At 47.3% G+C, this 22,612-nt stretch overlaps 1 protein-coding gene across 2 annotated transcripts in view; it reads left to right on the top strand.

The window, feature by feature from the left end:
• Bcl2 (BCL2 apoptosis regulator) overlaps window positions 1-21,632 on the top strand; it is a 185,308-nt gene extending 163,676 nt beyond the window's left edge. For both annotated transcript variants that reach the window (XR_012912026.1, XM_075987626.1), the window contains one exon: window positions 21,383-21,632. Coding sequence is in view for 1 of the 2 variants with exons in the window: in XM_075987626.1 (XP_075843741.1) it covers window positions 21,383-21,517 (135 nt within the window). In the remaining variant the exon portion in view is untranslated. The remainder of the gene's footprint in view (window positions 1-21,382) is intronic.
• Window positions 21,633-22,612: the final 980 nt, after the last annotated feature.

Below are 22,612 nucleotides of genomic sequence, written 5' to 3' on the forward strand. Positions count from 1 at the left end.
CAATAAAAGAGAAAAAATTACCACATTGCCCAATGGGCAGAAAATTGAATTTTCTCCTGCCTTGGGCCTTACTGGCTATACAGCGTTCCTTTTTTTGCCTTTGTCTTTTAATTTTTCCTTCTTTCCCTCTACAAGTGTTGAGAAATGAGAACACACTGCTTTCTGAGAGGGCATTCTTGTTTGTTTGGCTTTTTTTTTTTTTGGTTTGGTTTTGGTTTTAGTTTTAGTTTTGGTTTTTTTGAGACAAGGTTTCTCTGTGTAACAGCCCTAGCTTGTCTTGGAACTAGCTCTGTAGACCAGGCTGGCCTAGAATTCACAGACATCCACCTGCCTCTGCCTGCCAATTGTGGGGGATGAGGGGATTAAAGACCTGCACCACCACTGCCTGGTGAGAGGTCATTCTTGATGCGGTCCCCTCACATCTCCACCCCCCCCCCCCTTTCAGGGTCGACCAGATCTGCACACAGGGAACCTCTCTCCCTAAAGCTGAAATCCTATGTGACCGCAGCCCTTTCCACAGACAACATTTAGCAGTAGTAACTAACACTGGGCCGTGTTCCAAAGAGAAACTAGATCAAAGGCTGAAGCTAGAAGTGCCGGTTCGTCCCTCCTTACCATCCGAACGCCAGGTCATGGTTGTAACTGTGATTTCTCATGCCTGGAAGGAAAATTGGAGATCCCATCAAGAAAAGGCTTTTAAGAGAAGGCTGAGTTATCAACATGCTGTTGTTTGGACACTCAGTGTTGTCTATAAAGGATTCCAGTTCCTTTCCACGCGGCTTGAGGCAGCAGATGACCTGAGAGCGAGCCAGAAGAATGACGTAGGCAGAAACAAGTGTAAAATCTGCAATAGCGTCCGGCATTTAGAAGTGAGTTTTCTTTTTCTTCATGATTCAGGCTTATCAAACAGAGATGTTACATGCATTAATACCTCTGCATTCAAGGTATCCACAATCCCTTGGCTCCAGACATTTACCTGGAAGGTATGTTTAGGAAGGCCATGTGACAGAGTGACTTACAGAACAGAGATTATGTCAAGACTTTGAGTTCAGTTCTGAGTCCCCTATTAACATGGTTTTTGAGAAGGATGGTCGCTCTGCTGATAGATCTGACCAGCATGGCTTGTGTCTCTTTCTATTTATAATAAGTGCTCTATACCCGCATGAAGGAGTCTGATCACGTTTGTTTAATGGTTATTTTGGAGTCCTATGTTCTAGGCAACAGGCCTGAGGCCCAGGAGCTCCGTGGTCACCTAGTAGGAAAGCATGGCATTGTCGCCGAGTTTGTCCAGTGCCAAATGTCGATTTGGAGCAGTAAAATCCATAGATCAGGTATGGTGGTGCACACCCTTAACCCCAGCACTGCAGACTCAAGATCAGGTAGATCTTTGTGAGTTTAAGACCATTCTGGTCTACATATTTAGTTCCAAGCCAGTCAGGACTATATAGTAAAATCCTATCTAAAAAAATAAAAATAAAATTTAGGATGAAAGTCCAGTAGCCAGAAAGATTAAAGAACAAGCTAATTTCTAAAGTAGCAAGTCTTTTATTACATTCTCTTTTCATTTATGTAGTACTGATCATCTTAAAAGTAGATTTTCCCCTGGGCATTTCACACTAAAAACGATGCGGTTTCTCATCCTTTATAATATTGTATAATATTATAATATATTGTATTTCTCTTTTCATTTTCTTTTATTATGACTTTCATATCACAGACACTTTTCCCCCCGGAATGTTAAAAGTGCATATCATCCAACCAGAAAAAAAAAATAACTGTCTTAATAGAAATGGAAGGGGGTGTGGATCATCCTTTTCTGGGTCCAAACTAGGGATGCCTGGTTTGCTTGTTCTACACACTGGCCAAGGCTGATGTAATGAATCACAAACAGTTCTGAGTTATCTGAACTGGAACAAAAGGCAGGCCAACAATCTTCTGAAGCCTGAAAAAGCAAATTGTTCCCGAGTCTGAAAACCCAAAGACAACAGATGGATTTTCTCGGCATGCTAAGGTGGGGCAGGGCAGACATGGGCAGTCCATTGAGAAAACTGCATGTGTGCAGTCCCGGCAGAACAGGGTGTTCTAGTGGACTTAAGAACGACCCTTCCTGGAGAGGCCACAAAAGGACTCCGGAGGGGGGAGGGATCAGAGATCTTGACATTGTCTAGTTCTGCTGCTGAGGAAGAATCCAGACAGCATCTCTGGTTGGTGCAGGGATTTGCCACCAGAAGTTCCCAGCAATGAACTTATTTATGCCTGATATGAACATCATGGGATGGTCCTTCAGGTTTTCATGAACTCACCTGAGAGTTGTTGAATACTCCTTTCCTTCCATTTGAACGGGGGCCTTATGTAGCTGTGGTGTGGATTCTCGTGCAGAAGTAGGCGGCGGGGGGGTACTCTGCCTGCCCTGCAAGGGTCCCTTGAAACTACGTTCTCTGAGAATTAATTACGGTCTTTAGAGCAGCCGAAAAGGCAGTGATCTCCAGTCATATTAGTGGAGTCATTACATGGGGTACAGAATAGCCAGGGCATCAGGTTGGCAACTAAAATCTTCTACCTGGGATAGTTTAAAGAATTGCACACCAGGGGTACAGCACTGTGGAGAGCCTTTGGAGAGGGATGGGTGTGGTGGCTCAAACCTGTAATTTCAATACTCAGGAGGCTGAGGCAGGAGGACTGTTGCCAGAACAGGACACACAGGTAAACCCTGTCTAAAAAGCTTAACTGATTAATCAAAAGTTAGAAGAGAAAGACATTGAAACTTTGGGTTTCTTGCTTTCCCAACAAAATGCACTATAGACACAACGGCAGTGGAATTATAGGTTTTTAACATTTAGAATAACTTTTAGGAAAATAATTACCTTTTCCAAATGACTTACCAAGTTAATGAAGACAGGTTTAAGCCTGTAATCATCAGCCACGGTCTTATGCCCAAAGGTAGGTGTGTGTGTGTGTGTGTGTGTGTGTGTGTGTGTGAAACTATCATTTGGAACCATATCACACACACACTCACACACACATGCACATACACATTCATTAGTTTCCACGTATTTCAGAAGGTTAGAATTGTTTCCAAAGATATTTAAATTATGCTGTAGGTTCAAACAGAAATAAAAAGCATATAAAATTATAAGATTTACAATTTCAAAAATATAACAGGAATGAAAACATACTAAGAAAACATGAGATTTAGCACTTTTTGTTACTCTTCTTTATCCAACACAATTCGTTATCCATTGCTGGATAATAACAGCAGTAATATTTAGCTCTGTGAGGGCTGAAGGGGTTACAGAATAAGCCTCTAGTGGACTAAACTCAAATCACAGCCTCAGCATCATGTCAGACTTCTATTGTCAGATGGTTCCCATGATGCCTAGCACGACATACATTACAGGGCACCATTTTCTGGGCTGTCAGGAGTGGAGGCATCAAGCACAGCCCAAGTTCTACATCAGTTCCCACCTCCAGAGTCTGATGTAGATGATTTATCTGAAAGAGGGATGGCGTCCTAGGAAGGTAGGACTCCGCATTTCTTGGGTCTAAAGTGATCTTAGTCCTTCCAAGTAGCCAGCATTGTATTCTTTTAAATGAGTAAGGGGCAGCGTATTGCTACCTGCTAATGCCAGAGAAGATCCAAATAGAAAATAGATAGGAAAATTAAGTGGAGAAACAAACATTTGCTGATAAAACTTGAGGCATGGAGGGAATGGAAAAACAAGGCAAGGTGGAGCCAGAGGAGGAGATTAGAAAGGGACTAAGTGGAGAGAGATGGGTTGTAAAGTCGGATCTGAGTGCTGATGGACTGGGACGGCCCTGTCAGGGAACCTCAGAGGTCCAGCCTCCTGGTGCCCCCTGGCTGTTGGGATGAGAGCAACCCACAGCGGAGGACTGAGGCCCCATGTACAGAGGTGAAGTGGATCTCATGGCCAATGTCTGTGCTGGACCCAAACTCAGCTCTCCATTCTTCTCCTCAATTGGGTGTATTAGAGAGCTTGGGCTGACATGTTCTCTCACACATGCGGCTGTGGAAATGGCTTGTTAGGTCTCATTGCTTGAATCACAGATTGGATCCGCAAGATTTCAGCCTTCCAGAAACAAAGCAAAAGGACTAATCCATGTGCATAGGTGGGCCTTGTGAAATGCTGTGTGCCTAGGTCAATCCATGGGTATGGATGGATGGGTCTGTGAGAAGCTGTGTGCCTAGGTCAATCCATGGGTATGGATGGGTCTGTGAGAAGCTGTGTACCCAGGCCAATCCATGGGTATGGATGGGTCTGTGAGAAGCTGTGTACCCAGGCCAATCCATGGGTATGGATGAGTCTGTGAGAAGCTGTGTGCCTAGGTCAATCCATGGGTATGGATGAGTCTGTGAGAAGCTGTGTGCCTAGGTCAATCCATGAGTATGGATGGGTCTGTGAGAAGCTGTGTGCCTAGGTCAATCCATGGGTATGGATGGGTCTGTGAGAAGCTGTGTACCCAGGCCAATCCATGGGTATGGATGGGTCTGTGAGAAGCTGTGTACCCAGGCCAATCCATGGGTATGGATGAGTCTGTGAGAAGCTGTGTGCCTAGGTCAATCCATGGGTATGGATGAGTCTGTGAGAAGCTGTGTGCCTAGGTCAATCCATGAGTATGGATGGGTCTGTGAGAGGCTGTGTGCCTAGGTCAATCCATGGGTATGGATGGGTCTGTGAGAAGCTGTGTGCCTAGGCCAAATGCATTGGTATGGATGAGTCTGTGAGAAGCTGTGTGCCTAGGTCAATCCATGGGTATGGATGGGTCTGTGAGAAGCTGTGTGCCTAGGTCAATCCATGGGTATGGATGGGTCTGTGAGAAGCTGTGTACCCAGGCCAATCCATGGGTATGGATGGGTCTGTGAGAAGCTGTGTACCCAGGCCAATCCATGGGTATGGATGGGTCTGTGAGAACCTGTGTGCCTAGGCCAAATGCATTGGTATGGATGAGTCTGTGAGAAGCTGTGTACCCAGGCCAATCCATGGGTATGGATGGGTCTGTGAGAAGCTGTGTGCCTAGGTCAATCCATGGGTATGGATGGGTCTGTGAGAAGCTGTGTACCCAGGCCAATCCATGGGTATGGATGGGTCTGTGAGAAGCTGTGTACTGTAGTAATAAGAAGCGGCGGCAGGACTGCGTCCCCAACACCCCAAGCCGCCTGCCCTGCCCGGCTAGCTTATGCTCCAAATAATTACACGGACACTGTATTCTTTTAAACACTGCTCTGGCCCATTTCTAATCATCTGTGTAGCGCCCCTAGGTGCGCTTACCGGGAAGATTCTAGCCTAAGTCCATCCTGGGTCGGAGCTGGGGCATGGCGTGCGTCTTCCCTGGAGCGGGTAGCATGGCGTCTCTTCTGAGGCGTCTGCTCCGGAGAGGAGAGCTGTGGAGTCTGACCTCACTTCCTCTTCCTCCCAGCGTTTTGTTCTGTTTGCTCCTCCCACCTATCTCCTAACCAATGAGCCAAGCAGTTTCTTTATTGCTTAACCAATGAAATCAACAGATTGATATGACACTCCCACATCACTTCCCCTTTTTCTGTTTAAACAAAAAAGAAAGGCTTTAACTTTAACATAGCAAAATTACATATAACAAAACAGTTATCAAGTAAAAGTTACATCAGAAACATTTATACATATATCAAAATTGACAGTAAATCTCTATCAATAAAGCAAAATCTATACTAATGCAAATTATTCATACCTATATCATATCCCCCTTTAAATGTAAAAGAACATTTATAAACTATATTTGGGAACATGGGCGCAGTTTTTTCTCTCCAAACTGCTTCCTGCTGAATGGGGGCGTCGTTAATCAGATTATTTAGGGTGTAACCTGTGTGCCAGGTTTATCTCAGTTGGCAGTTGAGCAGAGCAATTTTCTGAAGATATTCACAGCAACCCTTCAGGAGGACATGGTCCATCATACCAAATCGGAATAGATGCAATCCACAGGGTCTGGTCCTCTGTGAAAACAAAAGAAGACTCTCTCCAAAGCATCATATCCTTAGACCCAAATTCTGAAATCGTAATACCCTTATATCCATTCTGGTTTAGCTTGGCAGCCCATGTAATGAAATGTCTCTCTGTACTTAGCTCCTTCACAGTCAAAAATTTTAAAGAAAACACAATAATACAAAGAATCCAGACTCTCTGTGAATTTTTCATCTTTACGCGGCTTATTTTTACTCTATCACTTTACTTTATTCTGTCTCTTTAAAGACTTTACTTTTTTTTTTTAAAAAAAAACCATTAACTTTATTCTCTATATTCTTTTTCTTCTCTCTCCCAAGCCAACGTACATTCATCCAACAGTGTGACTCATTCAGTGGTCTGAATCTGTCCTATTGTGAATCTGCAATTTTTTACTATCCAGGAGCACTTTTGATTTACGCCTTTAAATCACTAGGCGCTTAAGAATCTAATCTGAGACATTCCTAGATTAACTTTTTGCTTTTTGAGCATACATCTTTGACCTGGAATAACCCTGTAGACCAGGCTGTCTTTGAACTCTCAGAGATCCGCCTGTCTCTGCCTCCCAGGCATTGGGATTAAAGGCGTGTGCTACCACACCTTGAACTCACAGAGATCTGTTCGTCTCTGCCTTCTAGGCACTGGGATTAAAGGCGTGTGCTACTACACCTTGAAGTCACAGAGGTTTACTTTAAGAATTTTAACTTTTAGTCTGTATATATTTTTAACACTGTAAATCATTTAAAATTTTTCTTTGTCTTTGACGCTCTCTTTACTGTATCTCTCTCTGTTTTTCTGACCACATGAGTCTAATTTACCAAGCAATCTCAGTAGGACTAAAGGCGTGGCTTTGACGGCTGGATCCTTAGCTTTCCAGCCTCATGGCGGAAATACAGGCTGCAGACATATTTATAGCATTTCAAGGTCCCTGCCAGCCAGCTAGCTACAACAGACAACACTCAAGTCCTCTCTCGGTAGCCGGCCCTCCTGCCTCAAACAGTCAGAGTTTGCCCTGGCAGGATGGCCCAGAAAGCCGGCATTTTAAAACGGCGCAGCTTTTTTCCTGCTACGGCTGTAAACCGAAAAGCATGCGTTCAGCTTTTCGTCAACACCGTTTAAGTGTTTCGTGGCAGGACCTCTTAATGAGCTGCAGGGTTTTGCAGCTGAAGCTGAGTCAGGAAGCCTCTTGGGGCTACCAGGTAGGAGCGACACTCAGCACTTTAATTCTGAGACTGAGCGTGCAGCACAGAAATTCTTTTCATCCAAGTAACATCCAAATCTGACACGCAGAGCACTGCGCAGTCTAAAAACACGTCTCTGTATGGCAGCAGGAATCCGCCATGCTCTTCCGCCTGCCTAAGCCTGATTCTGCCTTCTGCCCAGGAGCAGAGGTATGCCTAGGTCAATCCATGGGTATGGATGAGTCTGTGAGAAGCTGTGTGCCTAGGTCAATCCATGAGTATGGATGGGTCTGTGAGAAGCTGTGTGCCTAGGTCAATCCATGGGTATGGATGGGTCTGTGAGAAGCTGTGTGCCTAGGCCAAATGCATTGGTATGGATGAGTCTGTGAGAAGCTGTGTGCCTAGGTCAATCCATGGGTATGGATGGGTCTGTGAGAAGCTGTGTGCCTAGGTCAATCCATGGGTATGGATGGGTCTGTGAGAAGCTGTGTACCCAGGCCAATCCATGGGTATGGATGGGTCTGTGAGAAGCTGTGTACCCAGGCCAATCCATGGGTATGGATGGGTCTGTGAGAACCTGTGTGCCTAGGCCAAATGCATTGGTATGGATGAGTCTGTGAGAAGCTGTGTACCCAGGCCAATCCATGGGTATGGATGGGTCTGTGAGAAGCTGTGTGCCTAGGTCAATCCATGGGTATGGATGGGTCTGTGAGAAGCTGTGTACCCAGGCCAATCCATGGGTATGGATGGGTCTGTGAGAAGCTGTGTACCCAGGCCAATCCATGGGTATGGATGGGTCTGTGAGAAGCTGTGTGCCTAGGTCAATCCATGGGTATGGATGGGTCTGTGAGAAGCTGTGTACCCAGGCCAATCCATGGGTATGGATGGGTCTGTGAGAAGCTGTGTACCCAGGCCAATCCATGGGTATGGATGGGTCTGTGAGAAGCTGTGTGCCTAGGCCAATCCATGGGTATGGATGGGTCTGTGAGAAGCTGTGTACCCAGGCCAATCCATGGGTATGGATGGGTCTGTGAGAAGCTCTGTGCCTAGGTCAATCCATGGATATGGATGGATGGGTCTGTGAGAAGCTGTGTGCCTAGGCCAATCCATGGGTATGGATGGGTCTGTGAGAAGCTGTGTACCCAGGCCAATCCATGGGTATGGATGGGTCTGTGAGAAGCTGTGTACCCAGGCCAATCCATGGGTATGGATGGGTCTGTGAGAAGCTGTGTGCCTAGGCCAATCCATGGGTATGGATGGGTCTGTGAGAAGCTGTGTACCCAGGCCAATCCATGGGTATGGATGGGTCTGTGAGAAGCTCTGTGCCTAGGCCAAATGCATTGGTATGGATGGGTCTGTGAGAAGCTCTGTGCCTAGGCCAAATGCATTGGTATGGATGGGTCTGTGAGAAGCTCTGTGCCTAGGCCAAATGCATTGGTATGGATGGGTCTGTGAGAAGTAGGTCTGTGCCTAAGGTCTTAGCAATTTAAAGGTCTTTGTGTAACAATGAAAAATACAGAGTAGCACAGCAGGCTTCCCCATCTGGGGCTACCACTGCAGAAGGAAGGCTGCTGGCTGAGTTACAGGCCAATGAGCAGGAGAGTGTCAGGACTGTGGCTCACTGCAGCCCCCACCTGCCCCCGTGAGCCCTACAGTGTGAAAGTTGTCACTCTCCACTCATATTGTGGGCAAATTCCTTTTCGTTCTGCAGAATGGCTGAAGAGATCTCCAGAAAGGAACAAAGTCCAGTTGTCACTTTGGAGGCCCTTGGGCCTGTTGTTTTAATATTCTAAACAAGTCTCAGGTGGGATTTGTTTTTGTGACTCAGGGAAATTTTATTCTCTTTCACATTCCAGAAGTCCCTGTGAAGCAGCCCTGTGACAGGGAGGGCTTTCCCTGAATTTCAGGGAAAATGTCTCCTTTGGGATTGGAGTCTATCACACAGCATAACACTCGTGAGTTGGAGAGATGGCACATGCCGTGTCAGCCCGCAGGGCCAGACCACAGACTCAGAGGAGTCCAAAGTGCACTACACACACGCCCCTGAGATCTAGTTCTGTACCCTGTATGGGCCACCTTGTGACTTGTGATTTCCCGTGCTCACAGGGTCCTTTATCTGACAATAGAGTCTCAAGGATTGATGGACCCCTGCCTGCATTCACCAGCTGGCTTGGGGATCTGCCCCAGGGAAATCCCAAACCCTCAATTAATCCCATGCTTTGAAAATCCATCCTCAGCTTTCTCCAGTTGAATTTTTTTTCCTTCAGTACTGGGCTTTGAACCCCGAGCCTCATGCATTCTAGGCATGAGCACTAAGCTGCTTACCCAACTCTCTTTGAAATCCTTATGGTTCGTGTCCTTAACCTCCTATTTACCCCTTCTCGGTTCATCTTAAAATCTCCTGAATTACACTCACTCTGTCTTCTTTGGGCAGTCTTGAGCACCTCTAGTTTCATGGCTTTGTTGTTATGTGTCTCCCTAAGGACTGGGTTTTATATGTAATTTTTATCTCCAACAGGAGAAGCAAAGTGTAGTTGAAGAAGCGCATGTGTAGGCTTTTGTGGCCTTAAATTCAAATTTCATCAGAACTTGGGCCAAGCTGAGGGGCCTTTCCGATGTTAGTCTCTTGTCTCGTATTGTTTAGGAAAGCTAACCTACGGGGCCTGGCGCAGTTAGCTCTCACTCCTCAGCCCAGCGTTAGCATCTGGCCAGAAGTAGACACTACATAAATGCTTTGATGAGTGGTCTCACTCCCTTTGGGTAGCTTGACTCAGACTCCAAAGATAGATCAAAGGGAGTAGAAAAGACTCCACAAAACAGGAATTCATGAAGTTTGCACCAGTTTTGTTAGGAAATTTATGTTGCACAGGGATCTAAAATTAGCCAAGGTGTTCCTTGGGAAAAATAGGAAGTTCCTAGTGTCCCCCACTAAAGCCTTTACCTACCCAAATTTGAACTTCTTATGCCCTTAGGAGAAGCTCTCTTGAACTGGCATTTGTGGAATACTTGATTTGTGTGATGAGGGTAGCGTTGTTGTAGGCTCATTGTCTACAAAGCTGGGTCACTGGCTCCCTGGAGCAGTGATGCGGGGCTGTGCACACACAGGCGGCTAGCACACATTGCTTCCTTGGCTTCTGCCTCCACAGCCCCACATCACGGGTTCAGTGCACGGGTTGCTGGAAAGTCACAGCTAGAGACTTGGTGTTGCCCTCTGACATGCCATTCCAGCTCAAGAACTTCAGACATGCTCCCTGCCTCAGGAATCTCCAGTGCACGTGGGCCCAGAGACATGACTCAACTCTCGTTCTCAGTCCAATAAGCAAGTATACACAGACCTTTGGCAGGCATTGCCTAGCAGGCTCCATGATACAAGCTACAAGATGACAGTCGGGCAGACAGTCACCTTGGAAGTTAAGCACCAAGAACATTGGTGGGCTTTAGATAGTAGGTGGACTCATATGGCTTCCTGGCTTTGTTCCTGTCCAAAGCAGACTCACTTCACTGTAGGACAGTGGCTTTAAGTCAAGTCAGCCAGCCGTCAACGCGCCCTGAGACTCTGCCGATGGATGACATTTTAGCCGCCCTCTCGGTCCCTCCGTCCCTCTCTCTCCCTCTCCATATATGGCCATCTAGTTCTGGCACCAGACACACACTGACTGGGATCTCTCAGTTTCATCACGCCAGCATAGCTCATCCCTGCGTTAATGAGGTTGAATCCAGAATGCTAGCCTTGACCCTGCTCAGCATTCACATGCTCCATTACTAACAGCCGTTGTCAGGGATGGAGCCCTCATTTTCCTTGAGGTAGAGCTGGCTGTCCTCTCTGGGCTCAGGAAGACCATCTGAGAAAGGAGGAGGTTGTCAAAGAGCCAGCCAGTGTGCCTTGAAATGCATCTGGTTTTGTTCATGCTCAGTCTTTCCAGGTGAGGTGAGCTAAACCATAAACTACAAAACGAAAGCAGATTTCCCTGAGCACACCCACATGGAACACATCGAGTTTACCACCTTGTACTAGGCTCTGCTGGAGACAGAGAAGGAAGATGTAATCATTTTTTACTGATGGCTGGACTGACGGTGTGGATAGGAAGCCTCTCCTCTTCTACAGTTGCTCCAAGGACCGTCTCTGTCATTTTGACTGTGGCAGAATTCCCTAATGGCTCCTTGGGTTTCAAAGTAGGGGGCTAGGAGCAGGTTGAGACTTGTTATGTCTTAGAGGTGTTTTGGGGTGGGATATTAGTAGACTATGAGCTTTCAGTAGCGTGTGGGACTTATTTGTCCCTGACCAAAAACAGTAGGAGGGACCCACCCTGTGGAGGCCAAAGCTCCTCTCTGACAGACGCTAGAGTTTGCTGTAGGGCATCGGGCAGGCACTCGTGAGCCAATATAGCATGGAGCTTCCAGGAAAGATGCTGAGTCTCAGAAGGTACTTGTCAGGCCAGGCGTGGCTGGAAGCTGCCAATGCCCGGCACGTGTCACCCATGGGAATATCTTCCCCTTTGTGTTCCTTACTTCAACATACCCCCAGGGTCAGTCTCATTTTCAGCCAATCCCCATGAGGAGACCCAGGTTCTCTGTCCCCTCCTCCCATCATCCTCAGCCAACACTTACTGATTTAAACAAATCAAGCATTTGGCTCCCAGCTCTGGTCTTCCCTGTTTAATTGATGAAGAGCCGCACCCTCCCTACCCCACCCCCACCCAGCAGCACTGCACTGATGACAGCGATTAGCAGAACTTTATAGGCATGCGCTTTCAGTTCCCATTTTTGGCATGTTTTCATGAATTAACTCTTGCAGTGACATGCTGGGCCATACCGCGTGTACAGGCCTCATGGCAGGCATAGTGGAACGCTGTGTGTATAGCCCAAGTAATGGCGTGCAGGGTGAGTTGATCAGCTGCACTGGTCCTGGGAGCCTGGGTGCTTATGTCCATACTCATATACAGCATGAGCAGGACACTGGGGCAGGTGGAGCTGAGTGACCACACAGTAGCCCCCGATCCCAAGAACGACAGTGGTGCATCTATCTAAATGCTGAGTCCACGGGAAGCATGAAGAATCCTATCTGGCACCCAGGACAAGCTGAGCTTCACACTCTTCTCCCAATCCGAGGCACACCGGCATGAAAATTGGCATGAAAGCCGGACACTGGAGAGCTGAGGTGGGAGAGTCACTCAGAACAGGCTTGAGACCAACCTAGGGAATAAAACAGTGGTACGCTAGGTGCTAGGTAGAAACTCAAGATATGGGAGCCCGGGGAAGCAGAGCGATTGGAAGCACAGAGAGAAACCAGTGCCCAGGCGTTTCTCCTATGCTGGAGAGAAGAGGGACAGAGGGACCCGTGCTCTGGGAGTTAAGGCCTGCTGGGGCCTGCGGAGGTCGCCATCTGCAACAGTTAGGCTAACATGTATTTTGGCATGCACCAGCACATCCCAAGGCATATCCCCAAGGACGCATGAGAAACAGAACAAGACCATAACAGCCCATGCCCAAACAGTTTGCAGAGAAAAGAACGGAAGAGCTGCAGGGTTCACCCAGTCTGTCACACAAGCCAGCACCTCATCCCTTCTGTGGATGAATACTACTCCACTGTATGGGTGTGCCACATTCTGTCTGTTTATCAGTCAGCAGGCAGTCAGGTTGTCTCTGCTCTGGCTGATGCCAGTAGTACGGGTGTGAAAATCCCTGCATCAGCTCTTACGTGAGCATATGCTTTCAACTATGTTGCTTATATACCAGGAGTTAAACTGTTGTCCCATGCGGTAGCTGCACTTTCCCCTTCAAAGAAGCATTGTGCCTGGACCCTTTAGCATCCCACTGCCACCGTGGGAAGGTGCCGGTTCTCTGCATCCTTACCAACACTTGGTCCAACTGCCTCAGTGAGTCTGAAGCGCCAGCTCCTTAGAGTTTCAATTGCATTTCATTGATAACTAATAATCTTCAGTTTATTTTCATCGACTTATTGGTCACATTAGGATCATTTAGCAAAATGTCCATTCAAATTCTTTGCCTATTTTTAAGTTTGGCCAGCTATCTTTTTATTACCTGGTTGTAGTAAGATTTTTACACAACATATTTTCTTAAATAATAGAATATCATAAATTGATATTCTTACCCCCTCCAAAAAATAACGTTATAAATCCAAAGCCAGAAATGATTGAGTAGCAGGAAGAGCTCTGGCCAGAGGGAGAAAGTGGAATGCAGAAAGTGAAGTGGAAAAATTCTTCCAAGGCCAAAGTTTTATAGGCAGGTTGCTGAGGCCAGCGGTGAATCTCCCAAGGAAAACGCTGCTCTGGGTTAAGCGTAAAACAGCCCCCACAAACTCATCCATTTGCACACATGGTCCCCAGCTGGTGGCGCTGTTTGGGGAGGTTGTAGAGCCTTTAAGAGGTGGTTCCTCTAGGACTGAGTGCCTGGGGGTGGACCCAGCCCCACTCCCCGACCTATCTCTCTGCTTCCTGGTCTATCAGGATGTTATTCAAGCAGCTGCACACTTCACTATGTCTTGTTCATCATGATGGACAGCATCCTCAAATCAGGACTCACAATAAATCCGTCCTCTCTGTAACCAGGTACTAGCACATTAACAAGAAAACTATGGACACCAGTGCCTCCTGCTGAGTGTTTGCAGGCGAACTATAAAAGAGTGCCCCAGAGTGTGTTCTCTGCCGGCCAGTACACTGCAGGGTCAGTATGCCTGCATTCACAAAATGCTTTCAATGAAATGAGAAAAGTCATGCCCACTAAAGCTACTGTCTGTTTTCAGAGTATTATTAATAAATTATAGGACAGAGACAGGTCCACAAAGTCATGTTTGGTGACTAAACGGACAAGCAAGCCGAAGCCGAGGTGCCAGGACTGGTTGCTGCTCAAGCCTCAGATCTCTGTCTGTGAGCCTGGTGAATGGAAGGGCATAGCTGCTGACAGATACCCATTCCCATGCATTCTTTTTGAAGTATGGGACTGACCACAGCTCCCCGTGCAGGAGGGGCCTGAGCCACAGGTGGCTAGGCAGCCCTCCTTGCAGGATTTGCATAGCTGGTGTGCGCCAGGGGCTCGAATCTGCTTCTTTCCAGCACACAATCTCTCCGCAGGGCAGGTGGCAAGTGGGCCAAGGAGCCCTCCAAGTTCCTACCCAGGACTTTGGCCACATCTAGGTGTGGGTCTCCTGTAGCAGCTGGATATGGCTGATTACCCTTTGGCTGTCCTTCTGGCTACATAATCTCTAGGGCATTTACAAATGTACCTTTGGAAATTACTTTCAAACTGTTCTGCTCAAGAAACGAAGCCTTCAGATTTCTCATCTCGCACCGTCTTTAGCTCCTGAGACCTACCACCTCATTTGCATCCTAGCTACATTTTCATAACAAAATATACCCCAGACTTCCCTAGCCCAACCAACTGCAGTCCGGCAAGTTTTATTTTTGTTGTACTGGGGCTTCTCATTGCCTGCCATTTATCCAGCAGGTTTCTAGTTACAACCAAATGACGCTTAGATTAGGTTTCGTTGCATGTATGTCCTTGGCCTTTGCTTCAAAGAGTCCTGCCCTCTGGGCCCAGAGCCTCCCCAAGATTGGCCCGCACTGACAGAGTGACGGACCTCGCCAGGGGTTTCCTTTACCTCCCTGAGGTCAGGCAGTGGTATGGCCTTCAGCTAGATGTTCATAGGCTCTTTTTCCATTTTTTTTCCCTCAAACCTGAACTCGGTGTTTGGGAAGGATAGGGGCGGCTCAGGAGGCACAGGGAACAGGTGCCAGCGTGCCTCTGACAATGCCGGCCTTTGCTGTGGAGGGGACCCTCAGGGCCCATTCAGCGCAAAGTGGCTACAAAGGAAATCCTGCCCAGCCAAACGATAAGGAGGAAATAGAGTCACTTCCTTACCAGCTGCTTCACTCAGGTAGAAACAGCCCTCGCTTCCTCATGAGTGCATGCTTCTGCTTTTGCTCAGAGCCAAGTCTGGTGTCAAGACAATCACCGCTTCCTCATCTATGCAGAGAGCTTCCGGACTCTGCCGATGACTTGTGTTCTTGCCTCCGTTCGCCTTAACTGCCTTCTCTCACTGGCACCCTCTTAGGCCCAATGGTTTAATATCAGCAAATCGATGATGTTGGGAGTGGACCTACTGTCCCCTTAGAAGCATCTACAGTTTATGACCACCCAGCATCGTTATGTCTTCTGAATGTCCAGAAGTAGTCCTTGGCCTTGCTCCTTTCCCTTGTTTTATGTAACAAACACGAATATAGCCAAATTCAATGCCCTGAATGGTTGTGCCCTTACCTCTAGAGAGCATTTTATAAGTGTGTCTTCCCAGTGTGGGTACAACACTATAGGTGTCCCCCACAGAGAGTAAGCGGTCAGAGGCTGCCCGGGGTACCCCCCTCATGGATGTTTACAGGGGGTGTAGGTGAGAGCAGCGTGGAAGTTGACCCGCAAGGCCCCGTGTAGGTGATGTGCTGCTTCCTTGGGTCTCTGCGTCAGGGTCTGTGGGAAGGAACTGCAGGCTGCTGCAAAGAACTGCAAGTTTTCTTTAGTCTTTTATTTGGTCTTCAAGCATCCCTTCTCTTAAAAATCTCCATTAGATTATGTTTGGAAATCGTGCTATATAATGAAAGAAATCAACTTCTCCCCTTCCATGTGTATTTGTCTAATGGCTAGTAGGTGACAGATACTTGCCCCAGTGATCCAGAGAGAAATAAAATATGGACCTGCAGCTCCAGGTGCTAAGGGTTAGAGGAGACAAGCACGGAAACAGGTGATATCCATGCGTAGGTGACAAGGGACTTATTTAACTTAGTGTTGAGGAAAGCTGACTGTAGAAGACAGCCTTTCAGGAGCCTTTCCATGGAGAGCAGAAGAAATGGAAAAGAACCAGGCTGGGCCGGAGCCAGGAAGCCTTGGACTTGAAGAATCTGGTCTTAGAGACTAGGCTTGGAGGTGACAGGTTCGTAACTAGATGGATCATTCTGTCTACAATAGGAAATATCTAATGTCAGGGCACAAGATGGAGGAAGAGAGCATGGATGGGAAAACATACAGGTATTGTGAGATGTTGCAATAGAGACAGACCTGCATGGGTGGGCATCAGTGCTGTGGCTATCACCCTCCTGACCTTCCTACTTTCCCTCTGCAGAGTTAACTAGATTCACCTCCAGCTCCAGGTTACATGAAACCCGTGTTTCTGCTCCAAAGTCCCCTTCACCCGTGCACACAACCAAAGCACTACGGTACTGGTATCTGTGTAGGCACAACTTCAGGCTCTGTGTACCGGGAGCTTTTGTTGAAATTTCCCAGCTCACTGTTCCTCAATGGTTCATAGGATTCTCCATCAGGGTTAATCTCCAAAAGGATGGAGCCTTTCTTGCTGGACAAGACAATTCTAGCTTGGCCACTCTTCTTTCTCCCACCTCCAGTCCTCAGCTACAGTGTCTTGGGATCAGTCTGTCTTTGGGTTTGTTTGTGAGGGGAACCAATCTAACAGTACAATTCTCTCAATTGTATTGCTAGTTTCACATACACTGTGAGGAAGGGCTCGGTAGTGGTGCCTTCACACCGGGTGAGTTTTCTGTAATTCCCACAGGATACGTTAGAATGTGATTGGAGAGTTAGAAATGACTCAGTTTGCAAAGTGCCTGCTGCACAGCAGGAAGCTCTAAATTGAATCACTAGCACCCACATAAAACCTAGGATGACATCAGGTACTTGTAATCCCAGGACTAGGGAAACAGAGACTGGAGACTTCCTTGAGCTCACAGCCATCCAGCGCACCAAATTGTTGGGCTTTAGGTTCAGCATCTCAAAAAATAAGGCAGAAAACAACTGAAGAAGATGCCCAGTGTTAACTTCTGTCTTTCACATGTGTGGGCACCTGAATGCATACATACACACCCCATGCGAACATATACACATAAAAAACAAGTGTGTGTGTGTATGCATTCACATGCGTACATGCACACCCTATATGAACATATACATACAACACACAGCTGGAATACGAATCTTGCAGTTTGGATGAGAATAGGAATGAATATAATAACTTTAGAGACTTCATCACAAGGGTGGTATTTAAGATGGGGACAGGGAAGGAGATTGACGAAGAGAGAGACAGTGATCCACACAGAAGTCAGATGCATCAAGCACATTCTGGACCATCAGAGGAGGAGGTACCCATGAAAGGTACAGCACAGAAATTCTCCAGGAAGCCAGAGGAGCCCAAAGAGTGCATGGATGACTTGCAATGACCAAAGGTCCTTATGCAATGCTGCCTGCCTGGCATGCTATAGTTACCACACAACAGGAGTGACTGCCGTGAGGTGGTCTCAGAAGCGGAAGAGAGGAATAAGTAGGAAATAGGGAAATTAAGGTGAAAAGACAACCAGAGAAAGGGGTAGGCAGTTGGCTGTCATGTGGACCATGCATCAGAACAGAAGTGTGAGAAGAACCGGCATGTTTACATGCTAAGGAAAAGAGGCGGAAGAGAGGGTCCAGAATGGGAATAGTTGGTGGAGGAAAGTTCCAGAAGCCATAGAAGACAGTAGAATCAGGATCAAGGGTGGAGATTAGTGACCCCAAATAAGTTCTTGTACTTTGTGTTCATTGGTCCCAGTTTACTCAGAAAGGGGTGTCATTCACTGCTGGAAGAGCAGCGGTGCACATAGGAAAAGTGGTGGCTGCTGGGGCAGTCATGGCAAAGACAGGTCTGACAATGGGTGGAGAATTCCCAAGTGACTTGGAAGCTGTGGACTCAGCAATACCTGGATGCTCAGCTGAGGCACAGTGTGGATGCTGTACAACCTCAGAGGGAAAAGCACAGGTGTGCATGAACAAATGTGTCTTCACGTGTGCCCAGACATGTGTAGGTGACGGTTACAGTACCCTAGCATGTCCAAAGTGTGCTTCCATTTTGTGGCTCCATACGTGGATGTGCTGATCTTATTTTCAGGCATTTAAATTATTTGGGGGTCATTCTGTTAAAACACAATTTGTGGGTTTTGTTTATTTCTCAAGCTAATAGATATAAATGTAAACATTAAGGAAAAGGTATCATTTTAAGTCCTTTGATTAGCATTCCCAGATTCCAGGGTCTCTTTACCCTTGCCTGGGGTCACAGCCAGCCCAGCCACTTTTGGCTCTTGATTTTATTTAAATAATGTACATTTTGGCCAACCAGCTCAGTTTGAGTTTTCCAAGCTTATTTTTTCTTAGCCTAAATGCTGTTTCTTAGAAGACTCGAGTAGAGGAGAGAGGCTTTGAAGGGTGAGTAGCCTCCAGGGGTGTGTTTGAGAGAGACTGAGAGTGGAGACCTAGAGAGGCTGAGATACACCCATTGTGCACTGTAGAGCAATGCAGACACTCGTAGGCCTGGCTGTTCTGTGCACTCCTACCCTGAGTGTGACTCTCTGCCCTGTGGCTCACCCTGGGTGGATGCAGCCTAAGGCCTCTGAGTCTGAAATTTGCACAGAACCAGACTGGGCCTTTCCACCCTTGGCGGAGATGGGGACCAGCAGAGGGCAAAGACCTTTCTGGGCCTGTGAGCATCCCTCATTTCTACAGATGTAGTGCAGGAAGCTTTGCCACTCTTGACACTGGATCTGTTGGCAGGGATATAGCCAGAGTCACATTCAAAGACTGGGTTTCCTTTTCTACTTCTTTTTTTTTTAAAAACACACACACACACATTTATTTTATTTTAAATTATGTGTATTTGGGGGTGGGGATGTGCACCTGAGTACAGGTCCCCACAGAGGTCAAAGGCATCGCTCTCCCGGAACTGGATTTGCAGTCAGTTGTGAGTTGCCCAATCTGAGTGTTAGGAATGGAGCTTGGGTCCTCTGCAAAAGCAACATAAGGTCAACCTCTGAGCCATCTGTCCAGCACCTTTGTTTTTTTATATAAAAAACATTTTACATAAAATGAAAAAATATGTAGCTTAAAAATGGTTTTCAGACTTAAACAAATAATGACAGGCTGTTTAAACAGACTTCAAAAATCTCCCCAATCGGGATGCTCGAGAAAGCAAGAGTCTTTCTAAAAATGCCTCTCCTGAGCCTACAGGGTCGCCTTGCATGCTTGAACTACAGAGGGCGGGGATTAGGGGCCACATGCAAGCTGCAGGGATTAAATGATTCACCAGCCACCCTGTCCTGCAATCTGATGAACTAGTTAGTAATATATAGGGGACAAGGAGACATTGCTACTGTCACTTCCGTCTTCAGAGCTGAGGATGGTTCCTTGGGGAGCGGTACAGCAGCTTCCATGCAAGAGCAAGTAGGCATAAGCACAGGAGAGCATGGGCAGGTGGAGCTGGCGCAGAGCCGTCAGTGCCCAGCATGGAGGGCAGACACCAGGACACACTGTTGTTACTGACAGGTAAACTGAAGTGACATGTCCCTCTTCACAGCCACCAATGATGTGGCTGTGGGTGAGGTAAATAAGGCCAGGAACTGACAGATTTTTCGGGGCTGGGGGAGTCGCCTAGATCTTCTGCACATTCAGAGGCCTTCCTAGACCTTAGCTCTTCAAAGCCCCCCTCCCCCTTGGGCCAGGAGGGACTAATTTAGCTCACCTCACCCTCAGAAGGATGCTGCCTGTGGCTGTTGGCAAGAAGGGGTGGAGTCATGAAGGGCTTACCCAGATCCAGAAAGGGAGGGGTCCAGGGGTCCCAGGATGGCTGTTTGTATGACCAGGAAGGTCACATAAACCAATAGTTTGATTTGTTTTAGATTTTTGGCACAGAAAACTGATGGAATTCAAGGAGCAGCCTGGCCCTCTCAGTAGAAAACTGAGTTAACAAACAGCCCAGGAACGATGCCTTGAAGAAGTAGGATGTCTCTGCTGAGGCGTTAGGGCTCACACACGTATGGCTAGGAAAGAGATGGAAGCTGACCGCTGAGCGTGGCGGCTGTCTTTCTTCTTCCTCCACCATCGGTGCTACCTCCTCATGCACAGGGAAGGCTGCTTCTCTGTGAGTCATCGGGTGGGAGCTGAGCTGTGACAGAGAGACCTGTGTACGTACACTTCCTTTGTGCCCTTGCCCTTTTCTAAAACCCAACAGTGAATAACCAAAGGAAACCGTTTGCGCCCCCTCCTGGCAAAAATTAATCTCGCCACCCCAGAGATGCTCCGCGTTTGCTTGGGGCCCGCTAATGTGGCTGGCACCATTGATGTTCGCCTGGGGCTGATTGTTCTGTAGTCCTTGGTCTGAGCATCCTGTAAACTAGAACCATTGGTATTTGGCTCTGAGTTGCTCTTCTGAGCGAGTTAAGGCTGTCCATGGGATGTTGACATCCTTGACACCCTCCAGGAGCTTCTTTGCCCCAAATAAAGAGGACCAAATAGACATCCCTAACTGTCCCCTGGAGGACAGTTCATATGTCCTTCGTATGAACCACTGTCCTAAACCACAGCCAGCTTTAACCGTGTCATTGGTCAAAAGGCCACTATGAGGTGGCAAGAACAGTTCAGCACAAACTCGTCATGATTCCTGGTGACAACTTTGATGTTGTCAATAGAGTTCTAGGAACTTATTATCTTTAAAGTGAATGGCTAAACACCTGTGTACGAAAGTATACCATAGCATTGCTTATAATTCCTAAAGTTTGAAACACTAAAAGTCTTTTTATAAAGTAGGATACCATGCACTCATGAGGATCATTTATGTAAGTATGTATTTAGCAATGTAAGCAGTTCCCTAACCACGATCTTAGCCTGCCCTTGAAGACTACTTCAGAATCCTCAGAGCTGGATGCATAGAGAAGGAGACTCATAGCGTATGGGTAAAGTAGGTCAGACTCAAAACAACGTGAGAACTGAGGAAGTGGCCCAGCTGGTAACGCACTTGCTGCCCCGTCGTGAAGAACTGCTTTTCATCTCCAGCACTCTGTGCAAAGCTAGGTGTGATGGCGCACGTCCAGAACCCATGCCAGGATCTGGATGGATCTGCTTGGATCTGGGTTCCAGTCCTGGCTCTACCACTTACTGCACTCATTCTGTAACATCTATGAGTCCTGGGGCCTTATCCCACCGCTCCCTCAGGAAGACTTTCCAAAGTAAATTCCTAGAAGTGAGCTAGGTTGACTATGTAGTTCTGGCTGCAGCCTGTAGTCTTGGCAACTATGCCAAGCCCTTCTCATCCCTCACAGTTGCTGGTGGGAAGGCCTTCTAGCTCTCCTGGTGGCTAAAGCTCTTTCTTTGTCCTTTTTCTCTCCCCTGCTGCAGGATGCCTTTGTGGAACTGTACGGTCCCAGCATGCGGCCCCTGTTTGATTTCTCCTGGCTGTCTCTGAAGACCCTGCTCAGCCTGGCCCTGGTGGGGGCCTGTATCACTCTGGGTGCCTACCTGGGCCACAAGTGAGGTCCACACACCTGCCCCAAACAAATATGCAAAAGGTTCACAAAAGCAGTAGAAACAATATGCATTATCAACGATGAACCATGAGTCAAAGTTGGGATCTTTTTTTTTTCTTAAACACACACACACACATTCAGGCAAATGGTCGAATCAGCTATTTACTGCCAAAGGGAAATATCATTTAATTTTTACATTATTTAGAAAAAAAAAGATTTATTTATTTAAGACAGTTCCATTGAAACTTCAAGCTTTGGAAACCCTGCCAGGAATTGCCAAGCACCACTTTGTGGCTCCACTTGCTGGCCTGTGCCTATGGACACCAATCTGTTTTCCATATTGGCCGGACTGGTCATCTAAAAAACAAATGTCCCAGGACCCTGACTGCTGGGGAAGCCTGCAGTGTAACTGCTGGAAGCTGGAGATAAAGTCTCCACGTGATCTGTATAAACTGGCCCTGGGGGCTAGGATACCTACCGTAGGGGTAGTTGCCTCCAAGGAAGTCTGATCTTCCTTGGACTGCAGAGCAGATTTTGTATATGATTCACATGGTACATACCCAGTCAGAGGACAAAGACTGGGGACTTCAGATGGACTTGGTACCTACTGAGACGTCCCCACTGAAAGACAGAGATGGGAGAATTCCCTCAAACCATAGGAAATTATTTTTTTAGCTACCAATTGTGCCGAGAAGCATTTTAGCAGTTTATACAATATCATCCAGTACCTTAAGCCCTGATTGTAGATATTCATATATTTTGGATACACCCACCCATCCTCCTATACTCACTCTGAGTAGGAAACAGAAGCTTCTAGATTCGAGGAAGTGGACATGTGGTGACTTCTTCAGCATCAGGAAGAATGGGGTCACCCAGAACATCAGGCGGCCACAAGTGCCTGCTTTTAGGAGACCGGCACCTGCAGAACCTACTCCCTGGCCCAGTGAGGCCTTGACCTGACTGAGCCTGGGCCCTCCTCAGCCTCCGCTTGGGTGCTGGAACAGATGTCTGGAAGCCGGAAGAGCTCGGAATTGCACAGTAAGAAAGAGCAATAGTGAGACTCACTGTGGGCCCTGCCTCATCTGGAGCATGAGATCCACAA

The sequence above is a fragment of the Microtus pennsylvanicus genome, chromosome 10 (assembly GCF_037038515.1).
Source record: "Microtus pennsylvanicus isolate mMicPen1 chromosome 10, mMicPen1.hap1, whole genome shotgun sequence".
NCBI lineage: Eukaryota > Metazoa > Chordata > Mammalia > Rodentia > Cricetidae > Microtus > Microtus pennsylvanicus.